This window comes from Panulirus ornatus, chromosome 5 (assembly GCF_036320965.1).
Source record: "Panulirus ornatus isolate Po-2019 chromosome 5, ASM3632096v1, whole genome shotgun sequence".
NCBI classification, from domain to species: domain Eukaryota; kingdom Metazoa; phylum Arthropoda; class Malacostraca; order Decapoda; family Palinuridae; genus Panulirus; species Panulirus ornatus.
In genome coordinates, this window is record NC_092228.1 from 7702972 (window position 1) to 7726409 (window position 23438).

Here is a 23438-nt window from a genome sequence, read left to right on the forward strand (position 1 = left end):
TTTGGAGGATGAAGTTCCTCAACAAGACTGTACTCCCTTTCATCAACTGATCATAGAAGAGCCTCATCAAAAGGCACTTTTTCACTCAAAGTGGGTGCCATGTCCAATCTCAGGTAACAAGTATCTATACACGTGCTCAACTTCCTGAAAACCTTACCCTTCAACAGAAGTAATTTCCCTAATTTGTCTATTATATCTAAAATTTTCATACATACCAACCTACTGCAACTATTTCTATCTTTCATAAAGCTTGTCATTCTACTTACATCTTTATTAATTTTCCTTCTAAGACCCTTATTTGCTTTCCTTTTATTCACGTCAAATTCTCCGTACTTTTGTTCAACATTCCATATCACGTCAAATTCTCCATACTTTTGTTCAACATTCCATATCACGTCAAATTCTCAGTACTTTTGTTCAACATTCCATATCATGGGTTCTGCCCACATTCATCACTTTTCCTAAATATGCAGCTTCTCCATACAAAATGATCTTTTCTCCCATCAACAAGTATTCTCAAATCTTCCTCCTACAAATCTGTTCATTTCTACCATAACCTAATTTCACACTGCCACATATATATGGAGCACCATAAACTAAATCAATTTTCAAATAGATATGCATAACCTCAGTCTCAGCATGCACTGTTTTGCAACATCTCATCTGACTTTTCTTGGAGGATACATTATACATTCCCACCATACACTGGTGTTTATACTTCCTGTATCATTCAAGGATTCCAATCAAACCACCTAAAATTCATTCCTAACCTACATACCACTACCCAAGGAACTGATAAACCCAAAGTTAACCTTTTCCCACACCACACATCTTGCACAATACAAGACGTAACATATCTATTAACAAAAAAATAATCATACTCTTGTCTAACCTGTCTTCTCTACGCAAACATCATGTGTACTCATGGACATCCTCAGGTTGAAAATAATCATTTACACAATACTCATACCCACATATTCACACATACTCCACAAATTCTTTATCACTGTCATTCTCACCTGGAATCCCACATACCAATCCCTCCAACTTCATCCCCTTTCAATCCATTCATGTTTGTGATCAAAATGCGTATCTCCTCTGGATCCATTTCCAAACTGAACTTTTCCCCTACGTCCACTTCCACAATGAGCTTCCTCCTTAGACCCATTTCCCAGAATGTTTTATCAATGCCAAGTGAGGAGGTTTCCCTTTAAGGCTCAGTCACAGGAAATGATGAATATGTATAAAAACAGTATTCATAAGTCCTTATCTGTTTTACACAGCCATTATGGTCATTAGAATCAACCATGTACAGTAATTATCAGGGCTATACTTTCTTTATAAAGTTCCCTAAAAAATGAAAAAGGGGCAGAAATACAATTCCTCTGTTTTTCAAAAAAAAAAAAAAAAAAAAATACATGATGGCACACAAAAAACAATCTGCAATACACAAATCACATTTTCACGTAAGGGGTCTATGGTATCCTAAAACTTGAAAAGGTTAATATTACATAATCTAGGTCTCCAAATGGCAGTGATTAGTTCACAGCAGGTAATTCAAAAAATCAGTAGCAAACACAGCTAATCAACCCGCACCAAATGAGGAAACTAGCTGTGAAGGTGTTATTTTAGTCCCTTATACCACAATCCCACAATGTGTTATCACTCTGTCTACAAATAAAACAAAAAGACAGCTGTCATACATCATGCATGGTTTTCACCCACACCTCACCTTAATACATCTCAATATACCACTGTTAAAATCAAAAACTCATGGAATATTAAATAACGCGCTGTAATGTAAACGCAGTTCTGCTACTTTTCAATCAGAAAAGTAGCCTCATTTATCACTGGGAAACAACAACAAAAAATCAAACCTGCAACTGATAATGATGCTTCCAGCAATAAAAATTTTTCACACTTTATGAAACCAGAAAAATTTTCACAGAAAATCAATGATCACATCCAAAATTCTGACATCATGCATCAAATTCTTGATGAGCACAGTTATATGACAATAAAAACTTAACTGTTCTACAAAAGAGCAAATTATTTCCAACGTGAATTGTTTAACAGGGTTGGTATCAATTGATATCACTGTGAATTCCATTTTAGATGCTCAAAATGAAGGAGTACTGGCAGAGTAAAATTACATGATAATATGAGGCTGGACTCACTGGAGCAAGAGCAACATGATGACTGGGAGTTGCAGCTTTTATCACCAGCCAATGAGAGTATGAAGCCCCACAAAACAGGCAGACTCAACATAGTGGCTTCCCTATGTCAATGCGTATGATGTACAAACTAAGAAAAATACAAGCAAAATATTTTGAAAGTAAAACACTGATGGAGACAGCACATTGCCTTTTTTTTCTACAATCTGTGACTGCAGTCAATATACTTCTTTCATTGTCTGCCTAATCCTTGACTGGATAACTTGCAAAGATCTAGTGATGTCTAGCATTATATACTGTATTTAGTTACTATTCCACAACTGCTAGAAAAGTTACACAGATTAACTGTCCTTGATTTGAGTTTCTGATAATAAGACAATGCTTATTGATATGAGTGAAGCAAGGATTGTTTTTTCCAATTACTTTTCCAATTAACACCAGAAAATCAAACACACTATTTACATAATATATGAAACAAGTGAGAGAGTGTGTAGGATGCCTCATACATGATGACACTGGTATTTTGGAAATATCCTACATCTTTCTGCTGTCTAGTATGTATTTTCAGGATAAACAAAAAATACTAATGATATAAATAAAATCTTTATCCCTACAAACACTATGCCTTTATGCTGCACAGAAACTGTCTAGTATGTATTTTCAGGATAAACAAAAAATACTAATGATATAAATAAAATCTTTGTCCCTACAAACACTATGCCTTTATGCTGCACAGAAACATTCCAACAATGACAGGAGTCAGGTAAAAGACTACCAAAACTACTTGGATTTAGTTAATAACTATAAAGATACGAATTTCTCAATGCCTAAAGCTAACCTGTCATCTAATAACAACATACCCATATATCAGTGTAAACAAAACACAAACAGTACCTGCATGGCAATACTATTCCAACCCCAAGAAATACCAAAATGTGTACACACAAACATTTCTAGATGGCTCACATCAAATTTGGTTATAATTAGGCTCCTCTAGCAAGGAGAAAATACATTAATGCATCCAGCAGGAATAGCAATACTGTAGTAAATCATCCACAACAGTTCCAAGATCATATTCATCATCCTATCAGGCTTTCATGTGATATTGTTTGGTATCATTACTAAACAATATCACAACCAAGCTACAGCATAAATAAGGTTAGAGACAACCACCACCAAACCACAGCATAAAGACATTTTTACATTATAGCTATACCTGTAAAATACTACAATGTATCCTCCCTATCCCTATTTAATTGGAAGGCAAGGATGTCAGGACTGATAATATTTTGGGTTTAGAGAGAAAAACCTACACCTCTCAAACCCAAGACCATATCCTCCCAAATCTTGACTATCTGATCAAGGTCTGGGATGTACTTTGGGTGCTGGGAAAAAAAATTATGCAACACCAATCACATCACTGGGATAAAACGTCTACAACCCAGAATGGCATCTCTTAGTTTTCCTGTAACCAGGACCAGCAAGTTTTCAAAATGCCCAGGTTCTGGAGGGTCTTGGATTCAGATTGTCCTGATTTCTGAGAATACACTGTATAACTAGATAAAAGCGAAACAAGATTATAACATTAACAGACCAAGTCATATACTGAACATAACATAACCATGATAAAGTATAATTAGACATTAGGCCAAAACCATACACTGCATCAAGTCACATCAATAAACAACAGAAAAACCATGCCACAACTTAACTAGAAAGCCATGTAACCAGAATATATTACAGAAACAATAAAATATGACACATCTTGAGCATAACCAGACCAAGACATGAAAAAGACCAAAGTAGAAACAATCCACAATACCCAACCATGCACTAAAACCCTGCTCTTATGGAACAAAAGGTTTACAAGACCTAAGTACAACTGCATTATTCAGTGAAAACTAGAAACAAGCAGTACAAATACTACGTTTTAAGCTGTTCATAATCCAAGAAGGCATGAGTATAATCAGACCTTCATTACAATCAGAGTATACCTATGACAAAAGTATATTACAAACTTACGATATCACAATTCCAAAAGATATCAAGACCATAAGGTTATAAGACCTTATTAATGTTCAATGCAAAAATATAAATTGAAAGTTTTTTAAATGTAAAAAAGAAAGTGAAAGCTTTCATTGAGATAAATCATCTGGACTCTCATGTGCTGCATGAAATTTCCAACAATTCATATGTGCACTGTGTTTTAACCATCAGTCCTCCACATGGCATGCCTGTGTTAAGATACATGCTCTGTGATGAAGTGCTGTGAACTCTTCCCTAATCAGATATTTTCTAGTGTTCTGATATCAGTTAGTTACCAATATATCATGAAACAATAAATGCAGTGGGGTTGACCTAAATATATAAGGATAATTGAAGAAAATGGAGATGAAAATATCAAATTCTTTAACATACGAAATACAGCTATATTTCCTAGATACACAACGATGCTCTGAAGTGAAGCTTATGTAACATAATAGTGTTAAAATTTTGCTCCATATCAGTGAAGAAGGCTCCCTTCTCTCCCTCCAAATGCTCTCCTATAAATTCCTACAACTCCTCTGTTGGACATAAAAGTACATAATCAATATATCGATAATTTTCCTTTTTTTTAAACAAATATCTCTAGTCATCTAAACATTCCAATCTACCACAAAAGGTTCCCCTGTTTATAATGTATTATTGGAATTCTACTGCACACCTAGACCATACTACAGCTGCGTGGAACACCAGGAAGACCTACAAGGAACATAATCACAATATACTGTCTGATCTGTGACCCACTGCCACAACCAACAAGGTATAGGATTAGTATCATCTTGTTTACCTTTATGTGACAAAAGACACAGAGAAAATCCACTTACATTGTAAAAGATCAAACAACAGTGAAGCAAGTGGACATGAGGTCCTAGAGTTTGAAAAAAGTTTAACAAAGAAAATAAAGATAGAATCAACAAATATTTATCCCAAGCTATGGTAACATCTCCAATGCATAAGAATATACATGGAACAAACCAAATTTCATCTGTTTCCTTGCGCTACCTCGCTATTGCAGGAGACAGCGACAAAGTATAATACATATATAAATAAATCACTAAATTCAATGCTTTCAGCAAAGATGATGGGTTGAAAGCTGGAATATCAAGTAGTGTACTGAAAGGAGGCCAAATTACCAGTTTTCAGAGGAGCAGTGAAAGTCAAAATGAGAAGAAACACATGCAATATATACTACTGTAAGCCTCTGAAACATGGTTTTGCTGTAGTACAATAGCAATTACAGTTAAAGCAGCTGATATAAATTTTGTAAAAGCATACATGAGCTCTGAAAACTGTGCCGTGAGGAATTAGAAAATCAGGTTATACACGATTACAATAAACTTAAATGAAGTAAAAGACAGAGAACGACTAAGAAAGTCTGAAAATGTAGAAAGAATATGCAAGTCAGAATGGATAAAGAGAACAAAACCAATGTGGAAGGTTAACAGTGAGAGATATGGAAACAGAGAGCGAAGTAGTACATATTCAAATGGAGAGCCTTACCGAGTTACTTAGCTAAATTTTATTGAGATTAACTTATTAAGGAATTCTACAAGATCCACCTCACTACACATTGCAAAAGCCATTCCCATATAAAATGATACTCCGACAAATAATCTGAAAAACATTTAAAAATTCTTTCCAAAGATAATGTGCATGCATGGTATGTAAATCTGGAATTGCATTTTACATGTATTCCAAAGATGAAGTATATAGGTGATGTGTAACATGTTACATTTTACATGTATTCACAATTTTATGAGAATTTAGGGAGATAAAACAAGAGAACAAAGTTGATTAAAGATGTGTTAAAGCAACATCTTTTATCATCTAAAACTCCCTCTCTCCAAAATGCTCCAACTGTAGAGAGATGTCCTCATCAAAGCCAAGCCTTCAGTAAAATATCAACAATTGAAAAATAAAGAAAAACAGAAAGATTGAGGAAAAGGAAGATTAACCCTTGATTGTTTTCGAAGTTGTGGAGATCTTTTTGAAATGAGGCAAATCAAAGGCATTTGGAAGCATAAACAGATAAAAAAAAATGCTAAAATGGCATATCCTTAAGTTGCCAATAGGGTCACACAATGAGTCAAAATGGCTTGATGAGCATTGCTAGCTAATGTAAAAGAACACAAAACAGCCACCTTTCTGGAGGAGAAATCAAAGTGCTTTAACATCGTTTTAAGAGGGAAAGAGAAACAACAGTATGGCCTTGGAAAAGTTCAGTATGTCATATTTTGAGGTCAGACTGGAAGAACTGAAGAGCTGAAATGCTTTACATTCAAATGTGTTTAGTATCACAGATGTGACAGAAGTGCTCCAAACAAGGATAAATCAGTACCTTATATAACTGAAGGACTAAGAGGAAGAACTTTCAACGTTTTAACTATTACAGTTACTTAAACAACACCACACCTCAAAATAATTCAAAATGCCCTTGTTGTTTCCTTCCTTCTTAACTTTAAAACTCACTTCAGGCACTAATGCAGACCATTAGATTACTACTTCCAAAGTTTAAGTTTCACTTACTATAACTTACATTTGATTAATTCTGAATATCTACCGGGTATGATGGATTTCTTCTTTAATTATCTCCTCTACCGTATTAGTCCATGCAAAAGCTTTCTAAGCCATTATCACTATTGCTTTATAAATTGGATAATACAAAAACTTACGAAAGGCTGGAGGGTGGGGATGCCAGATGAAGCTGGGAGAAGTCTTCCATCTCGTCTTGGATGAAGCATCCAGGATATCAAGAATAACCCTTTAGGGTTCACCTGATAATTAACACAAAGTAAACATCTTAAAATCATAAAGAGCTAAACAACAACTTTGCTAAAATGCAAGTGGTTATATATTCATTAGCTTCAAAAGAAAGCTTTACAACTAAGTTAAGATTTATAACTAAAACAATCAAGGCAACACACTCTGGGCTAAAACTGCTCTGACCAGGGACTCACTGCTCACTTATATGAGCTCACTTTCACCAAGTGCTTCACATATTTCCTCTCATCCTAAACCTACCACCAACTGTTGTACTTGCCTCCACCAAGAAATGATCAGACACTCCACCTTCAGCACCTCTCAGTAGATATGTGAAGCTCATACATGAAAGTAAGCAAGGAACTTATCAAAAAAGATGTAAACAGGTACTTTTACAGTATAGGAGTGGTGAATAAATGAAATAAAGCAAGTGAAAAAACTACTAAGTGTGGTCAGCATAAATAACTCTAAAAAGTTGTACAATAAGAGAAAAGGTTCATATAAGATGGAGCCCTCATAAGAGGAAAGCTCCCTTCCTATACAATACATATATGTAATTACATAGGCTTAAACAATTATGCTATTCTCTTTCACTCATCATAAAGCCATTATTGGCATTTCATGTCACCATCTTTCCTCTATTTCCCTCTCTTATACACACAAACAATATTTTTTCACTACAGTGCATCAAAAAACCCTAACAGTAACAATTACCATAAAATATTGTTCCTTTCTGCAATAATAAAACAAACTGAGCACAAAACATCAACTGCTGAGAATACCAAGAAGCAGGTGATGGTTATACACTCCCTGCTGCTGTCATGCATGTTGAATCTATTATGGATTATCTCAGCATTACCACATAAGTTAATTCATCATTCATGAGTGTGTTTCCAGGCCCATTAATGGGTTATACACTGGATTTCCATGCCAAAACAAAGGTTTAAAGTATTAGGTGGTACAGGAACCATATGATCTTAAAAGAAAGTTGGGTATCAACTCGTATATTTAGCATAATGTATTTCTGTTTTTCAATAATTGTACAGAACAGATTGTGTATGAGAGTAACTACAGTAAAGTGACAAGAATGAAAAAGTCTATTTACTCTATATCAGCCTACTGTATAGTTATAAAATGTTCTTAAAGAACTTTCATCATACAAAGAAACAACTTATACATGACCAGTGCCTTCACCCATCAACACTCTGCCTCTCAGGTTCCTATATTCCCAGCTACGGGAACCAAAGAGTTGTTGAACAAAGGAATATGATTCAACAACAAACACAATTTCTATCCCTCCAGTCACCAAACTCATGACATCACTTTTCTGAGATAGAAGTATGTGTAAATACTGTGGTGCTATATATGCAAGAAAGGGAAAAGTATGTCATAAAATGAATTGTGAGTAGCTATAAGCCTTTAACTTCCACTGGCTTATGTTACAAAACAGGTTCCCCATAGGAAACTGGTTCCTAAGGCCTGAGTACCATTTCCTCCCCTATCATCATACAGTTATGGCCCAGACTTACTGAAAATACCTGAGCATAAAATAAAATTACATTAGCCATACAACTTGTCCACAAGTGAATGGGTTAATGAAATATTTTCCAGCTAACTTCAAATTACTGCATTATATAAAAATTCTCCATCTATCATTAAATATATGTAGTCAGGAATATGAATTACTGAGGAACTGTCAACTGGCAGAACTGGAGGTACTCGAATTACTAAACGTGTATGCCATGATACACCTCCCTTTAATGTGTAAATGTGTGAAATATTAGCAAATACTGTTACAAGCAGGTAAAAGCATTCATAGGCATACTTAAATGGACATGCACCATCATAGTTGTGGTGCTAACCAGCAGACAATGGGTTACCAGAGCCAGCAGCAGCTTCTATAAAGTAGGGGGCTCACTGAAGCAAAAGCTTTCACAATGATGCAGCATACTACAGTTCCATACAAGTAAGTCCAAAAATGTGGGGCTGAGCCCTCCCTGCTTTTCAAAGTTGGGGGGCTTCAGCCCTCCTGCACCCCCCATGCTGCCACCACTGATTACGAGCTACTGTAAATAAACTGCCTGTCGTATGTAACAAAGCTACCAAAGTATTATTTCTACGTTATTCCCTAATAACAATAATGGTTTTGAGCCTAGAATGCTTATGCAGAAGTGATGGCGTGTGGAAGCCCAAGCTAATCAGTTGCATTTATCCTAGGATAGGCCCATCAGAATGTTACCTAGGCCTACCAGAATGCTACCTACAGTTTCAGCATTACTAGGACAGGCCCATCAGAATGTTGCTTAAGCCTACTAGAATGCTACCTACGGTTTCACTGTTATAAATAGGCCCATCAGAATGTTACCTGGGCCTACCAGAATGCTACCAACGGTTTCAGTGTTACAAACGGATAAACTAAGCATTGTTTATATGTAACTCGTATAGGAGAGTTTCAAATATTATTTTTGTGTTACTGGTAGTACACTAGTGAATTGTAAGAGGAATTAATTGCTATCAGAGCAGAACCCTCAGGGTCCAGGAATGTAACCTGTTTTCCTAAAAAGCTGAACTCAGGTTAACATCATCTTGTTTAAAGTTGCAGTTTTGTGGTTAATATGTGTTCTGATCACACACATTTAGTTACTGACTTCATGTGAGGTTAGAAATCTTGCTTGAAATTAATACTTTCATGTACAACTGATTTACTAATTTTCAACATCATGCAAGTCCTTGGGGAGACTGCTTCTTGAACAAGGAAGATCTGCAGGAGCGCCAAAAATATAATGAGGCCCTCAAGAACGTTCAGTGAAGAACCACTCATATGCAATGATACCATCATCAGTAAATTTATCATACCCAGAAAGATTAAAGAAACTGAAACTATCACTGCTAGAAAACACAAGGGTGAAAAGGCATATGACTGAAGTCTTTAAGATGTTAACAGAATTATATGCCTAAAACATTCCTAGCATTTTAGAACTACACTTAGTTCGTACTGAGAGTAATGGAATAGAGGTCTCAAAGGAAAAGTTTTCAACATCAGGATGGCAAAAGCATGGAATAATCTACGAAAATCAGTGACCAACGCCCCATCCCAAAAACTCTCATGACAAGTGGCGGACAAGATAGCAGATACTCAACATCTTTACAGCACTGGCACCAATAACCTTAGTAAGATCTGACTACACAGTCATAAAGCCTGCAGTCACTATCTTCATAAGGTACATGAATCACAATGTTTCATATGATTTTCTGTGTCAATAAATAAACACATTCCTAGAGTTTTCTGTTTCAAATGATAGAACGCAACATCATAAAACCCTATACACCAACAGTACAGAGCATGACTGTCTATAAGTTTGGTTTCTATGCTGGGAAAAAATGCATTATATTGTAACTGTATAAGGTCAACTGTCTTTAAAGTGGCAAAAGTCTCCAAGTCCATACGATGTATGGGCTCACTATCCAAAACATTCCCATAGCGGGGCACATGTGGTCTTTGGTCACAAAACATAATCAGACATACAACAATCACTGAACCACAACCTCATCCCATTCTATTCCTACCAACTGATTTGTATGTGCATGAGATGCTGTGCTGTTATGTGGCAGTACAAAAAAGAGGAAGCTTTGGATATTTGTACAGAACAGGCCTATGGGCAAAGAGCAGCCAGTAGGTAAGGAACAGTCTGTTAACAAGGAGTGGCCTGTGGGTAAGGGCAGTCTTTGGGCATGGGGTTCCTTATTGTCAAAAGGCAGCCTATGAGTAAACGACAGCCTTTACACAAAAGGCGGCCTCCAGACAAGGGACAACCTATGAAGAAATCATTACCTGTAATCAAGTGGGAAAGGGGCAGCCCGTAGACAAGAAATACTTTGACCATTTTATATCTTTAAGTATGGGTAACTGTGGATTTCTCATTTTCTACTTACATGTGACTCGTCAAGTTTCTGCACCGGGAGGAGCTAGAAACACAAAAATAAAGAATCGCACAAAACTATATTTGAAGGAAGGTACGTTGAACATTGGGTTATCGGAGGGGGCCGCCCCTCGAGTCCCGGGCCCGACCACTACCCTCCTCACTTCCCTCTTCCTCTTTACCTTTATTTCCTGCGGCCATTTTCTTCCTACATGGCCACACTGGCGGCGGGATGTGCGCCATCAGGGTGCCACAGCGTCCACAACACAAGGAAATGGGTCACAGGCGGCACTACTCCGGCGAGTGTTTGTTGTTATTTTGTCCAACAGGATTTTGACGACGGCGCCATCTGTTAGCGGCCATGGGAACCACTGATGTAGCCCCTGGTAAGGGTTTGCTACTAATGTACACCTCCTAGAGGGCGTTTACCCTGTAGGGCTGTATCGAGAATTTTTAGGTATGCCAGAGAGGGATTTACTCGTGGGATGTTGAAAAGGAAATTGCGGTGGTGCTGAAGGATGCTGTTGAACTCTTGGTGTAGGACTGATAGAGCTACTCTGTGGGGATATTGTTGCCAGTAGCTGTAGGGGAGTACTTATAGTGATAGTGCAGTTGGTAAAATTGTGGTGCTTCTGCAGGGGTACTGTTGTGGTAGCGATGGTGGAAGTGATGTAGTGATGCTGCGGGAGGAGTAATATTATAACGGTGCAGCAGGAATTTGTTGTAGTCGTGCTACATGGCTAATCGCGGTGTGTCGGGGCTCCTGCAGTTTCCTTTCAAAGGCGCTGTTGTAGTGGTGATGTACAGGTAACATTGTAGTGGTGTGGAGCAAGGGTACTGTTTTAGTGGTGGTGAAGGGGTAGCGTTTTAGTGGTGCGGCAGAGGAAATATTGTGTTGCTGCAAACTGTTCTATGGTGCAACAGGGGTATTTAAAGGAAGCCGTTGTTGTGGAAATACAAGGGTGCTGTTGTAGTGGTGCTTTAAGGGATAACGATGCAGTGGTACTGCAGGAGTACTGTTGTAGTGGTGCTGCATGAGGCTGTTGCAGTGGTTCATCAAGGTTACTGTTATAGTGGTGCTGCAAGACTATTGTAGTGGTTCTGCAGAAAACTTGTAGTACGGCTGCTTAGGTACCGCATTAGTGATGCTGAAGTAGACTGTTGTAGTGGTGCTGCACAGACTGCTGTAATGGTGCTGCAGAGGTAGTTATAATGGTACTGCAGGGATACTACTGTTGCAGGAGACAGTTGTAGCGATGCTGCTAGGGTACTGTTGTCCTGGTGTTGCGGAGATACTGTTATTGTGATGCTGCAGGGGACCGCTGTATTGGTGCTGAAGGGGTAACGTTGCTGCGATGCTCAATGAAGGATTGTTGCGGTGCTGCTGCAGAGGTACTGATGTAGTGGCGGCGCAGCAGTACTGTTTTTAGTGGTGCTGTAGAGATAATGCTGCGCTGCTGCTGTAGGGAGGCTCGTTCTCGGTCTGTCGGAGTATGATGCTGCGGTGTTGCTAGTCTTACAGGAGGCTGGCAACACAAAATATATCTTCAGGAAGGTGTCACAAAAGGGCTTCTCAGTAGATTAAACAAATCATCGAATGGACTAGAAACCTTTTCAAACTAGGCAAAGGTAAATACTGGTGTACCGCAGGGCGAGAACGTTATCTTGGAGCAAAAATGGGTTTGTTTGAAGGAATAGTGGTTCCAACAATATCATATGGTTGTGAGGCATCGGCTGTGGATCGGGTTGTGCGGAGGAGGGTGGATGGGTTGGAAATGAGATGTTTGAGGACAATACGTGGTGTGAGGTGGTTTGATCGAGTAAGTAATGAAAGGGTAAGAGCGATGTGTGGTAATGAAAAGAGTGTGCTTGAGAGAGCAGAAGAGGGTGTATTGAAATGGTTTGGTCACATGGAGAGAATGAGTAAGGAAAGATTGACAAAGATGAATACTTAAAAACAGATTCCATCACCAGTAAGACTTCTGTGGCTGAGGCAACAATCAACCCATCCAAATGCAAAGTTATGAAGACCGGGCACCTGTAATATGAGGCCAATCCATGACTATAATTTTTCAAGGAAGAAGATAACAGGAATCGTCGGGTGAGAGGGAACCTGCTGGACAGATACTCACCCTGTCACCAGAACACCATGTAAAGAGCAGCTTGAGAAGAAAATTACCAAAGGAGATGAATATTACATGTGTTGATGTTAAGAGAGCAGGCAGATACAAAAAAAAAAAAAAAAAATATGAAAAAAAAGATAATCGGCAGCATATATTAAACACATATCAGAGTAAAATGGACTAGGTTCGTCAGCTCACTGAAGGAGGAATACATACTTACTGGAGAGGGTCCAACGGGGAAAAACAAAAATCATACCAGAAATAGAAGTCAGCTGCCATAGATCTGCCCACGCTGGGGAAGGGAAGGACATGGAGAGACATGACTATGGTTTTCAAGCTACTGAAATAGTTTTGAAGTTATCGACCAGGGACAAGTCCATGAGGAAGAGAGAACTCGATCGACCAGGAACGATTGTAGAAGTTAGGGAGGAACCAATCGACTAGAAACAGTTAGTTCTTTGATGCTTAGAGGAACAGGTCATTGAGAAGATGATATAGGATGCTGAACAGAAACGACAGAAAATATGAGAATTTTCTTTAGTACCACAGTAGCTTAGTTGAGGGGTGTAGCCAATGTGCAGAACATAAAAAAAAAAGCTATACTAATGGAAAAGGGAGGTGTTTGGAGATGGTAGGTGGGAGGAGGGAGGGGGGACCAAAAAGGGAGGGGGGCGATTAGGAACAAGATAAGGGGTCAGAGAATGCAAGGAATGACGGAATGAAACAAATTAAAGAGAGAGTGAGAAGAGGACACAGATGAGAGAGAGTGAGAGACATGTTTGGTCCTTGGGCAGGGGGGTGGGAGGGGAGCAAGACCGCACCAGCCTCTCCAGTGTCTCAAGTGATTCTCAAATCGCAGATTACGTGATCATGGTGGTGTGTCCAAAGCTGCGTTTCCAGTGTGTGTTTTAGTACGGCGTTCCCAGGTCACGTGAGTGCAGGGTTACCAACGCATTCTGTTAGCATGGCGTCACCATGTCAATTACGTGGTGTCTCTTGCCCGTTCCATATGCCTCGATTCAACCAATTGCCAAAACATTCCCCTCCTCCTCCCCTACACATCATATCGCTCTCATTTCTTCATTCCGTGCACTTCTCTCGATCTCCTGAATGTTCAGGCCCCGGCACCTCAAGATTCCTTCACTCCATCCTTCCTTTTCCTCCTCGGCCTTCTCCCCTCGTACACCCTTCACTTTCTGAGACGTTTCTTGCATTCAAGGCCGAAGACACGCGTCCATAAAACATGAACAAAGTGCATAGGAACGCGCACCTTCATAGAACATAGAAACCTCCAACAGCCAGGACCGAATTATTTCTTTCGTCTGTTTCCTTGCGCTACCTCGCAAACGCGGGAGACAGCGACAAAGCAAAATGAAAATAAAATATATATATATATAATATATATATATATATATATATATATAAATATATATTCACTAAAGTTTCTAAAAACTGTGTGTGTGTGTGTGTGTGTGTGTGTGCATTAAGCATGAAACCTAGAGAAAGGATGTGAGCAAATGAGGCTTTTGTTCATCCGTTCCTAGCCTTATTTCGATAACGAGGGAAACAGCGAGCAAGAGTTTTGGAGAGAGAGAGAGAGAGAGAGAGAGAGAGAGAGAGAGAGAGAGAGAGAGAGAGAGAGAGAGAGAGAGAGAATTACGATGAAAAGAAATTTTCCCCTACAGCGTAGCCCTAACCGCAGAATAATCTAGTTACCAAATCTCCGTGTGAATTACGGGTAGTGAACGAGTTAGGTGTGAAATGAAGAGATGGTATGTCTGGAGAATGAATGTTAGCAGCCCATGTGTGGGGGGGTGAGGCAGAATGAGACAGCAACCTGGTCGACTGGAGTCAATCTTACTGAAACGCTGAGAGAGAGAGAGAGAGAGAGAGAGAGAGAGAGAGAGAGAGAGAGAGAGAGAGAGAGAGAGAGAGTCGGTGGATCAGGAAGTAACCGCCGCCATTTGAGAGTTCATTAACGAATGTTACAACGCCGGTCGGTTACATACTGGGAAACGTGACTCAGGCCAAAGCTTAGGCTGGCGTCCATCGCGCCCTGCTCACCCCACCTGCTTGTCAACCCCAACACCCTCCCCATCGACGCCCACCCGCCACTTGGGGTGCTGCTGGGGTTGCTAGGCGGGTGACCACGGGGGTTCAAGGTACATCTCTATGAAAAGTTGCCACATCAGGGGACCCTGCACTGCGCGGTATGTGATTGTGGGGTTAACTTGAACTCAGGGAGGACGTTTGCTCGTGCTTGGAGCCTTATAAAGGGGAGGGGGTGTGGGGGGAGGTGGCATATGGATAGAGTTAGATCGTTGCAACCTTATGTGATCTCCAGGTTGCCCCTGCATGAGGTTATGGGGTTTCCAAGGACATGGGGTTCCCCGTCTTGTGATCCCCAGGTTGCCCCGACAAGTGGTCATGGGTTGCCAATTTACGAGATCGATCGTCACATCAAGCAATCTTGGGTCTGTTGGGTACGTGGTCCTGGCGTCGTAAGATCTTAAGCCTGAGCGATATTTCCAAAGGAATTCTGGATGCAGTTGCTAAAGAGCATAACGCTAGCAAAGCGAGGACGAAGCAAACGAAGCAACTTGGCTGAGGTCTGTCTGGCTGTATAGTTACTGCATGCAAAGACCTGCTAGGTGAGAGTGCCCTAAAGCGATGAATATATATATATATATATATATATATATATATATATATATATATATATATATATATATATATATATATCTCAAGCAAAACTTATTGCTGTTGTCGTACTGGCTGGCAGCGTCCGGTGCATTCTGATTTTTAAGTATGCTAAGAACGTGTGCAGGAACCGTTATGAAATTACCAATTACAAAGGGGACAACAGGTAAAGTAGATGCATGTAACGCTGAATATAATAGTAGCTGGTTTTCTGACTAGAAGAAAATTGCGCGGAAGTTCGGTGTTTTTCCTCCAGAAGTACCACAACCATGAGGTACCTAAATCCGAAAAACAAGATAAAAATTTCTATCACTTTTCTCTTTTGAAAATCATAAGAAAGAGCGATCTTAAGAAAATTGTAGTCACATACTGCTTCCATCAGCATATATATATCACACTTGTTCTTACCAGACCATGGGTTTGAGGTTTGTTAAACAACTTAGGAAAGAACTGTCGGCATTACACACTATACACCTTAAGCATACCAGACCAACAACTTAGAGAATAACAACTAAAAAAAACGAAAAATGACGTGAGACGTAGCATGACGCCTCAAAGCGTAGTACGAGCGACCTTGAAGCGTTAGACTCACCATGATTCGGCTGCTTTCCATGATCATTTACATAGCCTCCATTATGGAAAAATCATAGCACTGCTGCACATTCCTATGAGAATAATTGCATAAAATCAACTTGATAATAATGACAAGAAAACTGTCAACTTTAATAGTAAGTTTAACTGCAAGATGTTATAGACATCAAACGTCGCAGTCGGACGTACAATTCAAACCGTTAGTCATTAATCTAATATTTCTTTTCAAAATTTATAATCAAAGCTTTCAGTTCTTGGAGTATCAAAATAAAATCAACGAAAAGAAGAAAGATTTTAACGTTTTAGTTGATAGTATACTATGATCAAGAGTAAAATTCCAAACCGGCACCATGATCAGTACGACACTTTCCCCGACGCATACTGAAGGTGCTGGGTATCGCTCTCCAGAAGCTCCTCAACCGTAAGTATTCACTGAGACACTAACTTAAAATTCCTGGATAATTTTGTTTTTAATCCTCCGTCATCTAATCAAAAGCCATATGTGAAATGAGTTCATATTTAGTCTTAGAACTGAATGTTATTCGAGACTGACTGTTAACGTTTAAAGACACCCTGACAGAGTTGATTGGCCGAGTCTAAAACTTATATTGCCTGACCGCCGATGAATAGATTGCCTTATATGACGGATTTTTTTCCAAAGAAATGTAATTGTCTCCATTTTAAGTGTTAAGCAATAGGTGTTTGTATTCTTTTATTATCTCGTAACTAGTGTCTGTACATCCATATTCCCCAAATCATTTTTTTTTTTTAAATAGCGTCAGTGTTCCCTTATTTTCCAGTGTAATCATTCCCATATTTCTCCAATACCAGGATTGTTAAAAGCTGTAGCCCTAGGAAAGGGAAGGCATATAGCCACCTCCAAGGAAGGTGCACTGGGGCTTGCCCACATGATAGAAGCGCACGGCGACATGACAGGAAAGACAGCATGGCGCAACAAATAATTTCTATAATGTTTATATTCATTCCTCATATTTTCTGTTGAATGATCAGTTGCTTTACATTTCATCTCGCCTCTTCCCATGTCTCGATATCCTATTATTCGTTCATATTCCTTTAAGTCCGCACAACTTTGTGTGTGCTCCCTTATTTTCCACATATTTTCCCTGTATCAGTGTTAACAGTTCCATGATTACCCATACCTAATGTGAACCCAACCACATTTTCGTATAAATGGTGATGGTGCTCTCTTATCACATTACCTGTGCCAGTACTCCCTTACCTCCGCAAATTAGGATTCTGCTCTCCTTTCCAATAGCGTGAGCCTTCCTGTATTCCCCTAAGAGAAGGGGTTGAAGTGTTCATTGGGAAATTCCTGGGTACTTGTTAGGGACTCACCAGGTCCAAGCCTGGCACGGGCTCTGGTCAGTGATAGCAAGCTCTCTGGGTGTGTGCGATATCTTTTTTTTCCGTGGTGTGCCATTGCTGTTACAAGCCGTATGTTCTTGTCTACATGTGCGAGCTCTTTTTGGTGCCTGTGTGTGTGTTGTGTTGTGTGTGTGTGTGTGTGTGTGTGTGTGTGTGTGTGTGTAATGTGTGTGCAACGGTGGAAGATTCTACTTTTATGGGTTCTACCAGGTCCTGGTGTGACTGGCAGGGTGATTCCCATTTTATATTTTCTGGTTGGGAGGCCCTGCCACCAGATTCTTGTGTGGCTGGTATGGCGACAACCCACCGTCAGAAAATTCAGTTTTAGAGCATTGTGTTCACAGAACCACCACCACGGTAGCTGCATATAGCTTGATCATCTTGGGAGAGATGGATGCCTGATCTCTTTTAAGATCCAATCACGTAGGCGAATGTAGTATTCAGTTACCGGACTAAAACTTTAACTGCCAGAATAAACTAGTTATTGCTACGACACATATCCTTCGTAAGTTGGAATATCATTCGATACGAACATCTAATGTAATTCCTAGACTGATTACATAACGGCCGACACGGGGTTAGCTTGGCCAACAGGAAATCCCTTACCCCGCCCTATAAGGCCCGTTGCAACGGAACTGAACCCACCCGGGGACACGATTACTCAAAATATCCGAACGGTGTAGGGTGTTTTACCTCCTAGGTGACCCATTCCAGAAATTTGTGTCCAATGATTTTGTACCCGCACTCACCTGAATGATGGTTGTTCGCGAGTGACGCTGTGTGGCGGAATGTAGCTTTGTGACGAGGGCCTTTCAAAGTGTGAGGGCGGAAACTGTGGCCACGACCACTAACATATGTTTGCTCGTCTTTCATCTAGCATAAGTACTGCCAGCATCCCATGAGGTGCCCATAACTAGCTTCATTCCATGGGCCCCCATGACAAGCGCAAGCCTTTTCCTCATAACCAGTATTAACATCCCCTCCCCCCCCCAACCCTTTGTTGATGCTACTACTAGTATCTTGTAGGTTCCTATGACCTGTTGTGAAAAGTCTTATTGTGTGTTGTGGTCGCGCTGTACCACATTGTGTGTAGAGAGTGAGGAGGTGTCATGTTCTGTGTCGGGTTGTGACTTGTTCTGGTCTGGTGTGTCATATTGTATGACATTGGCCATTGTGATATTCTATTGTTTATTTAGTTACACACCATAAATTCCGCTAGTTCTGTGGCGCATGTCATACTGAGGTTCCATGCCATGTGTGCCATGTAGCATGGTAAGTCATGTGCCGTTTTCTGGTGTGCTATGGCGTGATATGTGTTTCGTGTGTTGCGGTGTCAAATATTATGATGAGACATGTAATGTCGTGTGTGTTGGTGTAGGTTGTGATTGTATGATGCATCACGTGTTGTGCTGTTCGATTTTTGATGAGTCGTGTAGTGCCATGTGCTGTATTGCCATGTTGCATTTTGTGTGTTTCCGGGGGACGGCCTGTGGACGTGTCATGTCATTTTCCTGTGTTTCATGTTGTGATACCGTGGTTTGTTGGATTATGGCGTGTCATGTTGTGGTATATTATGTCATGTTCGTACTGTGTTGTGGAGCTAGTCGTCTTTATGTCATGTCGTGTGACTGTCTTGTGCCTGCGTACTGTGGTGTGGTGCGTCAAGTGTTGTAGCACGCCGTGTTGCGGTGTGTCGTGCTGTGAGGTTGATGTGTTACCATGGAGCTTGGCAAGTGTCAGGTGTGGTGTGCCATGCATGACGTTTGCCTCGTTGTATTTCATGAGTGTTACCTGATCGGCATACTCCCCATGAATTTCATGTGTGGGTTTCCAGAATGTTCCATGAATGTATCTAGACTGTGTTCCTTATTACTCGAAGGTTCGAAGCGTGTGCTCCATGGGTACTACTTGAAGACTTAAAGAGGTTTTGCTCCACAGATAGTAAACAGACATAGCAACAAAAGCGATTATCTCTCCCCATGATAAGCTGATGCAGCTAAGGTGGTATTTGGCCTATCTCATTTCTTAAGGGGGCATATCTTGGCCTAATCTTTCCACTGCCCTGCCGCTCCCTGCTTCTGATGTATCATATCATTTATTGAACCTTCAAAGCAGTTCACTCTATTCATTACATTACGATATTTTTCAACTAATAAATGCATTACTGTTTCATTCTGGAGGCTTAACTCCCTTTATGAAGTGTAAGAATTTCCCAAAGGCTTCAGTTTTCCTTTTCTTCAGAGATTTGTAAATGAACTTGCCAAAAACTCTCACTGCTTTTCAGCAGCCATAGGTCTGAGTTTCTGTAGGTAGAGGTGAAAGTGGGGAAAACTTTCGTCTTTGTGATATGAGAGTCAGAAATTAAGAATCTGTTATTGCATATTTAATCAATATATTGTCACTTGAAAGACTTACCTTGCTTACTATCTGTGTGCATCCTTAAAAGTAAAATTTGTACGAATCCTCCATAGATTTAGTGTACTGCAGATAGTAATAGTAATGCTTGTTTCACAGGCGGCAGCAGCAACAGCACCAGTAGTAACACCTACAGGAGCAGCAAGATGGCAGTGTGGAGCCTAGACAACCCAGTGTTCATCACATATGTGTTCTACTCGACTGTCCTAGCAGCCAAGATGATCCTAATGGGCCCTCTCACTGGCTACTTCCGCATCACTCGGAAGGTTGGTACACCACTACCTGACTGACCTGGAAGGTAGATTAGGACACCGCTATTATGTGACCAAAAAAAAAAATTAATTACTGTAAGCCCTTGACATTATGTCTCACCCAACCTATTGGAGAGTAATAGTTACAGTTAAAGTCCCGAGGAAAGGAAACCCTCATTACTAGCCGGGTACCGAGGCTTTCAAGGCAACTCCATTAAACTATCCCCAGTTTGAGGATCGTGCGGGTGAGAAAATAAGTGTCAGGATTGATGTTCACAAATCTTGTGGAACAGCAGACTGATGCTCGATACTGCACGAGTTAATGATACTTGATAAAGTGAGTAAATCTCAGAGGTAATGAGATCTATGCCATCTTTCTGCACAGTTTCATTTGCATTCATGAATTTTACGTTTATTTCATTCTATGCCATCTTTCTACACTGTGTATTATTCAGATTCATTTGCATTCATGAATTTCACTTCTTTTTTTTTCATTATTTCAATAAACGCCTTGATATGTCATCTACAAATGTAATATTTCTATTATAGTAGAGTTAGCACCTTTTTGTTTTTGGTATACTTAAAATGCTTTTTAGCGTCTTGCTTTAGTTTTCCCCACTGACAGAAAGATTGGAAGTCCTGTTAGATAATTATTTGAAGGTTGAACAGTTTGTATATACCGTATATACTCATGTACTAGAGTTTTTAAAACCAAATGTGTAGGCAAAAAAAAAAAAAAATTATGAGGACATACACATGGGTAATAGTTTCATTAGATTAAAATCCTTGCTTAGTGGGAAGGGCTAAGTGCTACTTTTAGCATTAGACATGAAAAATAGTTACCAGTTACTGCCAGTAAGCAATGGAAACGTAAAATATGTACAAATTATTAATGAAAAGCTGTGCAGTGCCTTACAGCTATTTGGTCTTTTTTTTTCTTTTTTTTATTTGCGGGAGTCGTGCAAATACCCGTACTGGTATTGGTTTGGTGTCTTAAGTAATTTTGAAAATTAATACTCGTAGATCAAAAGTACTGTAACATGTATTATTTACAAACTTGTCATATTTCTGGAAAATAAGAACCAAGACACTAAAAGTATAAAGTTTCAACGTGGGTAATATTAAAGGCTGCTTAGGAAGGGTCGATGCAGAGGCCACTAGGAGCTCTGCTGTATCAGTTAGACGGTGTGTGTCTTTCCAATAGTTTTCAGTTAAAAAATTTACATCACAATTATATTCTACCTTAACTGTGCCTAAATGAACAGATCCTTAGAAATAAATGGAAATTTTGTAAACAGTATTTCTTTGTATAATTTTTCACAAAAGATGACCATTCTTGTGCAATGATAAACATTTTCATCTCTAGATATTGATAAATGAAGAGGTTGATTATACACTTGGTTCCCACAGGCATTTGTCAACCCAGAAGATGTCAAAAGCTTTGGTTTGAAGGAGACTAAGACTGATGTAGATGTGGAGCGAGTGAGGAGGTCAGTACTTGGATCACAGGTTAATGTTGATGTTTGGATGTCGTTAGACGTACTAGGATCAAATATTGGCATTAGGGTTTGGAGGTTAGCACTGGGGTTTAGAGGTTATTATGGGGGTCAGGGTTAGTTTTAGGGACTGGAATAATGACTTGAGGTCAGATGGTCTTCAGTGTAGGTAGACCAAAAATTGGGTCAGAAAACCAGCACAGAGACAGATAAAACACTTCTGGACAATGGTCAGGTCAAGTGTTGGGATCAGAGGTCTGTAAAGGGGTTGAATGTCAGCAAAGAGGGTTTGAGTTTTGTCATGGTGGTTAAAAGTTGGCACAGGGATCAAAGGCTAACCATAAGGATGGAGTCAATTCAGGGGTAAAAGGCAATCACTAAGGGAGAGGGCAGGTACAGAGTAGGAGTCAACACTGGGATCAAAGTATGAGCTTTATCAACAGGGAAGTTACTTCACAGTTGGTAATATTCAAAGTTACATGTTGCTTCTATTTCTGTATTACTTCCTTCCCTCCTTTCGTCCCTTTACACGAGGCAGAACTAACAATACTCGTCCTTCCTTCTCAGAGCTCATCAGAATGACCTGGAGAACATCCCCATCTTCTGGTTATTGGGTTTGCTCTTCGTACTCACCAGTCCCTCGCTGTTCGCCGCAAAGGTGGTGTTCCGCGTGTATACTGCCGCCCGAATCCTACACACGCTTCTTTACCTAAAGGGCAGCGGCATTCGGGGCACAGCCTACTTTGTGGGGATACTGACGAAGATCTACATGGTGGCTACCATCCTCTACACTTTCTGGTAGACACGTCAGGTTCACGCCCGGTAAAGGGAACACGTAGTGCACAATTTTCCTCGTGTACTGTATACAAATGTCGCTGAGTTGATTCGTAATATCCTGTAGGCCTGGCAGTTTACGTTCACTGACTGTTGTTTCTACTTAAGTAATACATTGCCTTGCTTCTCCAAGCCAACAAGAACAATGACAGCAAGATAATGGAATCTGAACAAAATTCTTGTAGACAATTGTTTTGTGTTCTTACGGGATGCAGTTCCATTACATTTATTGCTCTCTCTCTAACACTTGCTCATGGTAATACATTTAGTTTTCATATGTACAGTGTAACAGATGTTTACTCTAAATAAATGGTTTTTCCGTTTGGCGTTTCTCTTGAACACCCAGAACGATGAGGTGCTGGAAATTAAAACGAATCTCTAGTTTTGCCAAATGGACATTTTCAAAAAAAAAAAAAAAATCTGCCAATCGTATCTAACAATATTACTAAATATGGCACGTCAAGCAGTTAGTATGAAAAGGCAAAAAGTTCTATTATTTTATGACATCCACACGAGTACAGACCAAAATAAAAAGGAATAATCTTTAGCCCTTTTGTTGTGCAATATTGCCTTAATGGCCTCCCAGTGCACAAAAAACAATATATATATATATATATATATATATATATATATATATATATATATATATATATATATATATATATCATGTATAAACAGGTGCGTAAGACCATAAAAAACATTATTCCTTTTGAATTCCGACAACGATTCCCAGTTTAGAAAAAAT

The 23438-nt window shown here is 39.6% G+C and overlaps 2 protein-coding genes across 4 annotated transcripts in view; one reads left to right on the top strand and one right to left on the bottom strand.

The window, feature by feature from the left end:
* The window catches only part of LOC139747824 (uncharacterized), a 41162-nt gene extending 29925 nt beyond the window's left edge, over positions 1-11237 (bottom strand). Inside the window, exons 1-2 of the mRNA XM_071660363.1 lie at positions 11080-11237; positions 6890-6991 (exon numbers count right to left, since the gene is read on the bottom strand). Of these exons, the coding sequence (XP_071516464.1) occupies positions 6890-6939 (50 nt within the window). The 5' untranslated portion in view covers positions 6940-6991; positions 11080-11237. The remainder of the gene's footprint in view (positions 1-6889; positions 6992-11079) is intronic.
* A 6-nt stretch (positions 11238-11243) lies between these two features.
* Positions 11244-23014, top strand: LOC139747906 (microsomal glutathione S-transferase 1-like). 3 transcript variants are annotated; one of them, XM_071660381.1, is made up of 4 exons: positions 11244-11283; positions 20212-20378; positions 21774-21853; positions 22427-23014. In XM_071660381.1, exons 1-4 carry the CDS (start codon positions 11259-11261, stop codon positions 22659-22661), a joined length of 507 nt encoding a protein of 168 aa, XP_071516482.1. In that variant the 5' UTR covers positions 11244-11258; the 3' UTR covers positions 22662-23014. The 3 variants fall into 3 exon arrangements, with proteins under 3 accessions (XP_071516482.1, XP_071516490.1, XP_071516474.1); XM_071660389.1 differs by lacking the exon at positions 11244-11283 and adding an exon at positions 16585-16732; XM_071660373.1 differs by lacking the exon at positions 11244-11283 and adding an exon at positions 16919-16976.
* The last annotated feature ends 424 nt before the right edge of the window (positions 23015-23438 follow it).

What these genes read in the sequence shown, in the direction of transcription:
- LOC139747906 (XM_071660373.1), top strand. Translation starts at nt 16,934, where the DNA reads ATGAATAGATTGCCTTATATGACGGATTTTTTTCCAAAGAAAT. An exon ending in ACTTCCGCATCACTCGGAAG is followed by an intron (nt 20,379 to 21,773) that starts GTTGGTACACCA and finishes TGGTTCCCACAG; the next exon opens with GCATTTGTCAACCCAGAAGA. An exon ending in GATGTGGAGCGAGTGAGGAG is followed by an intron (nt 21,854 to 22,426) that starts GTCAGTACTTGG and finishes CTTCCTTCTCAG; the next exon opens with AGCTCATCAGAATGACCTGG.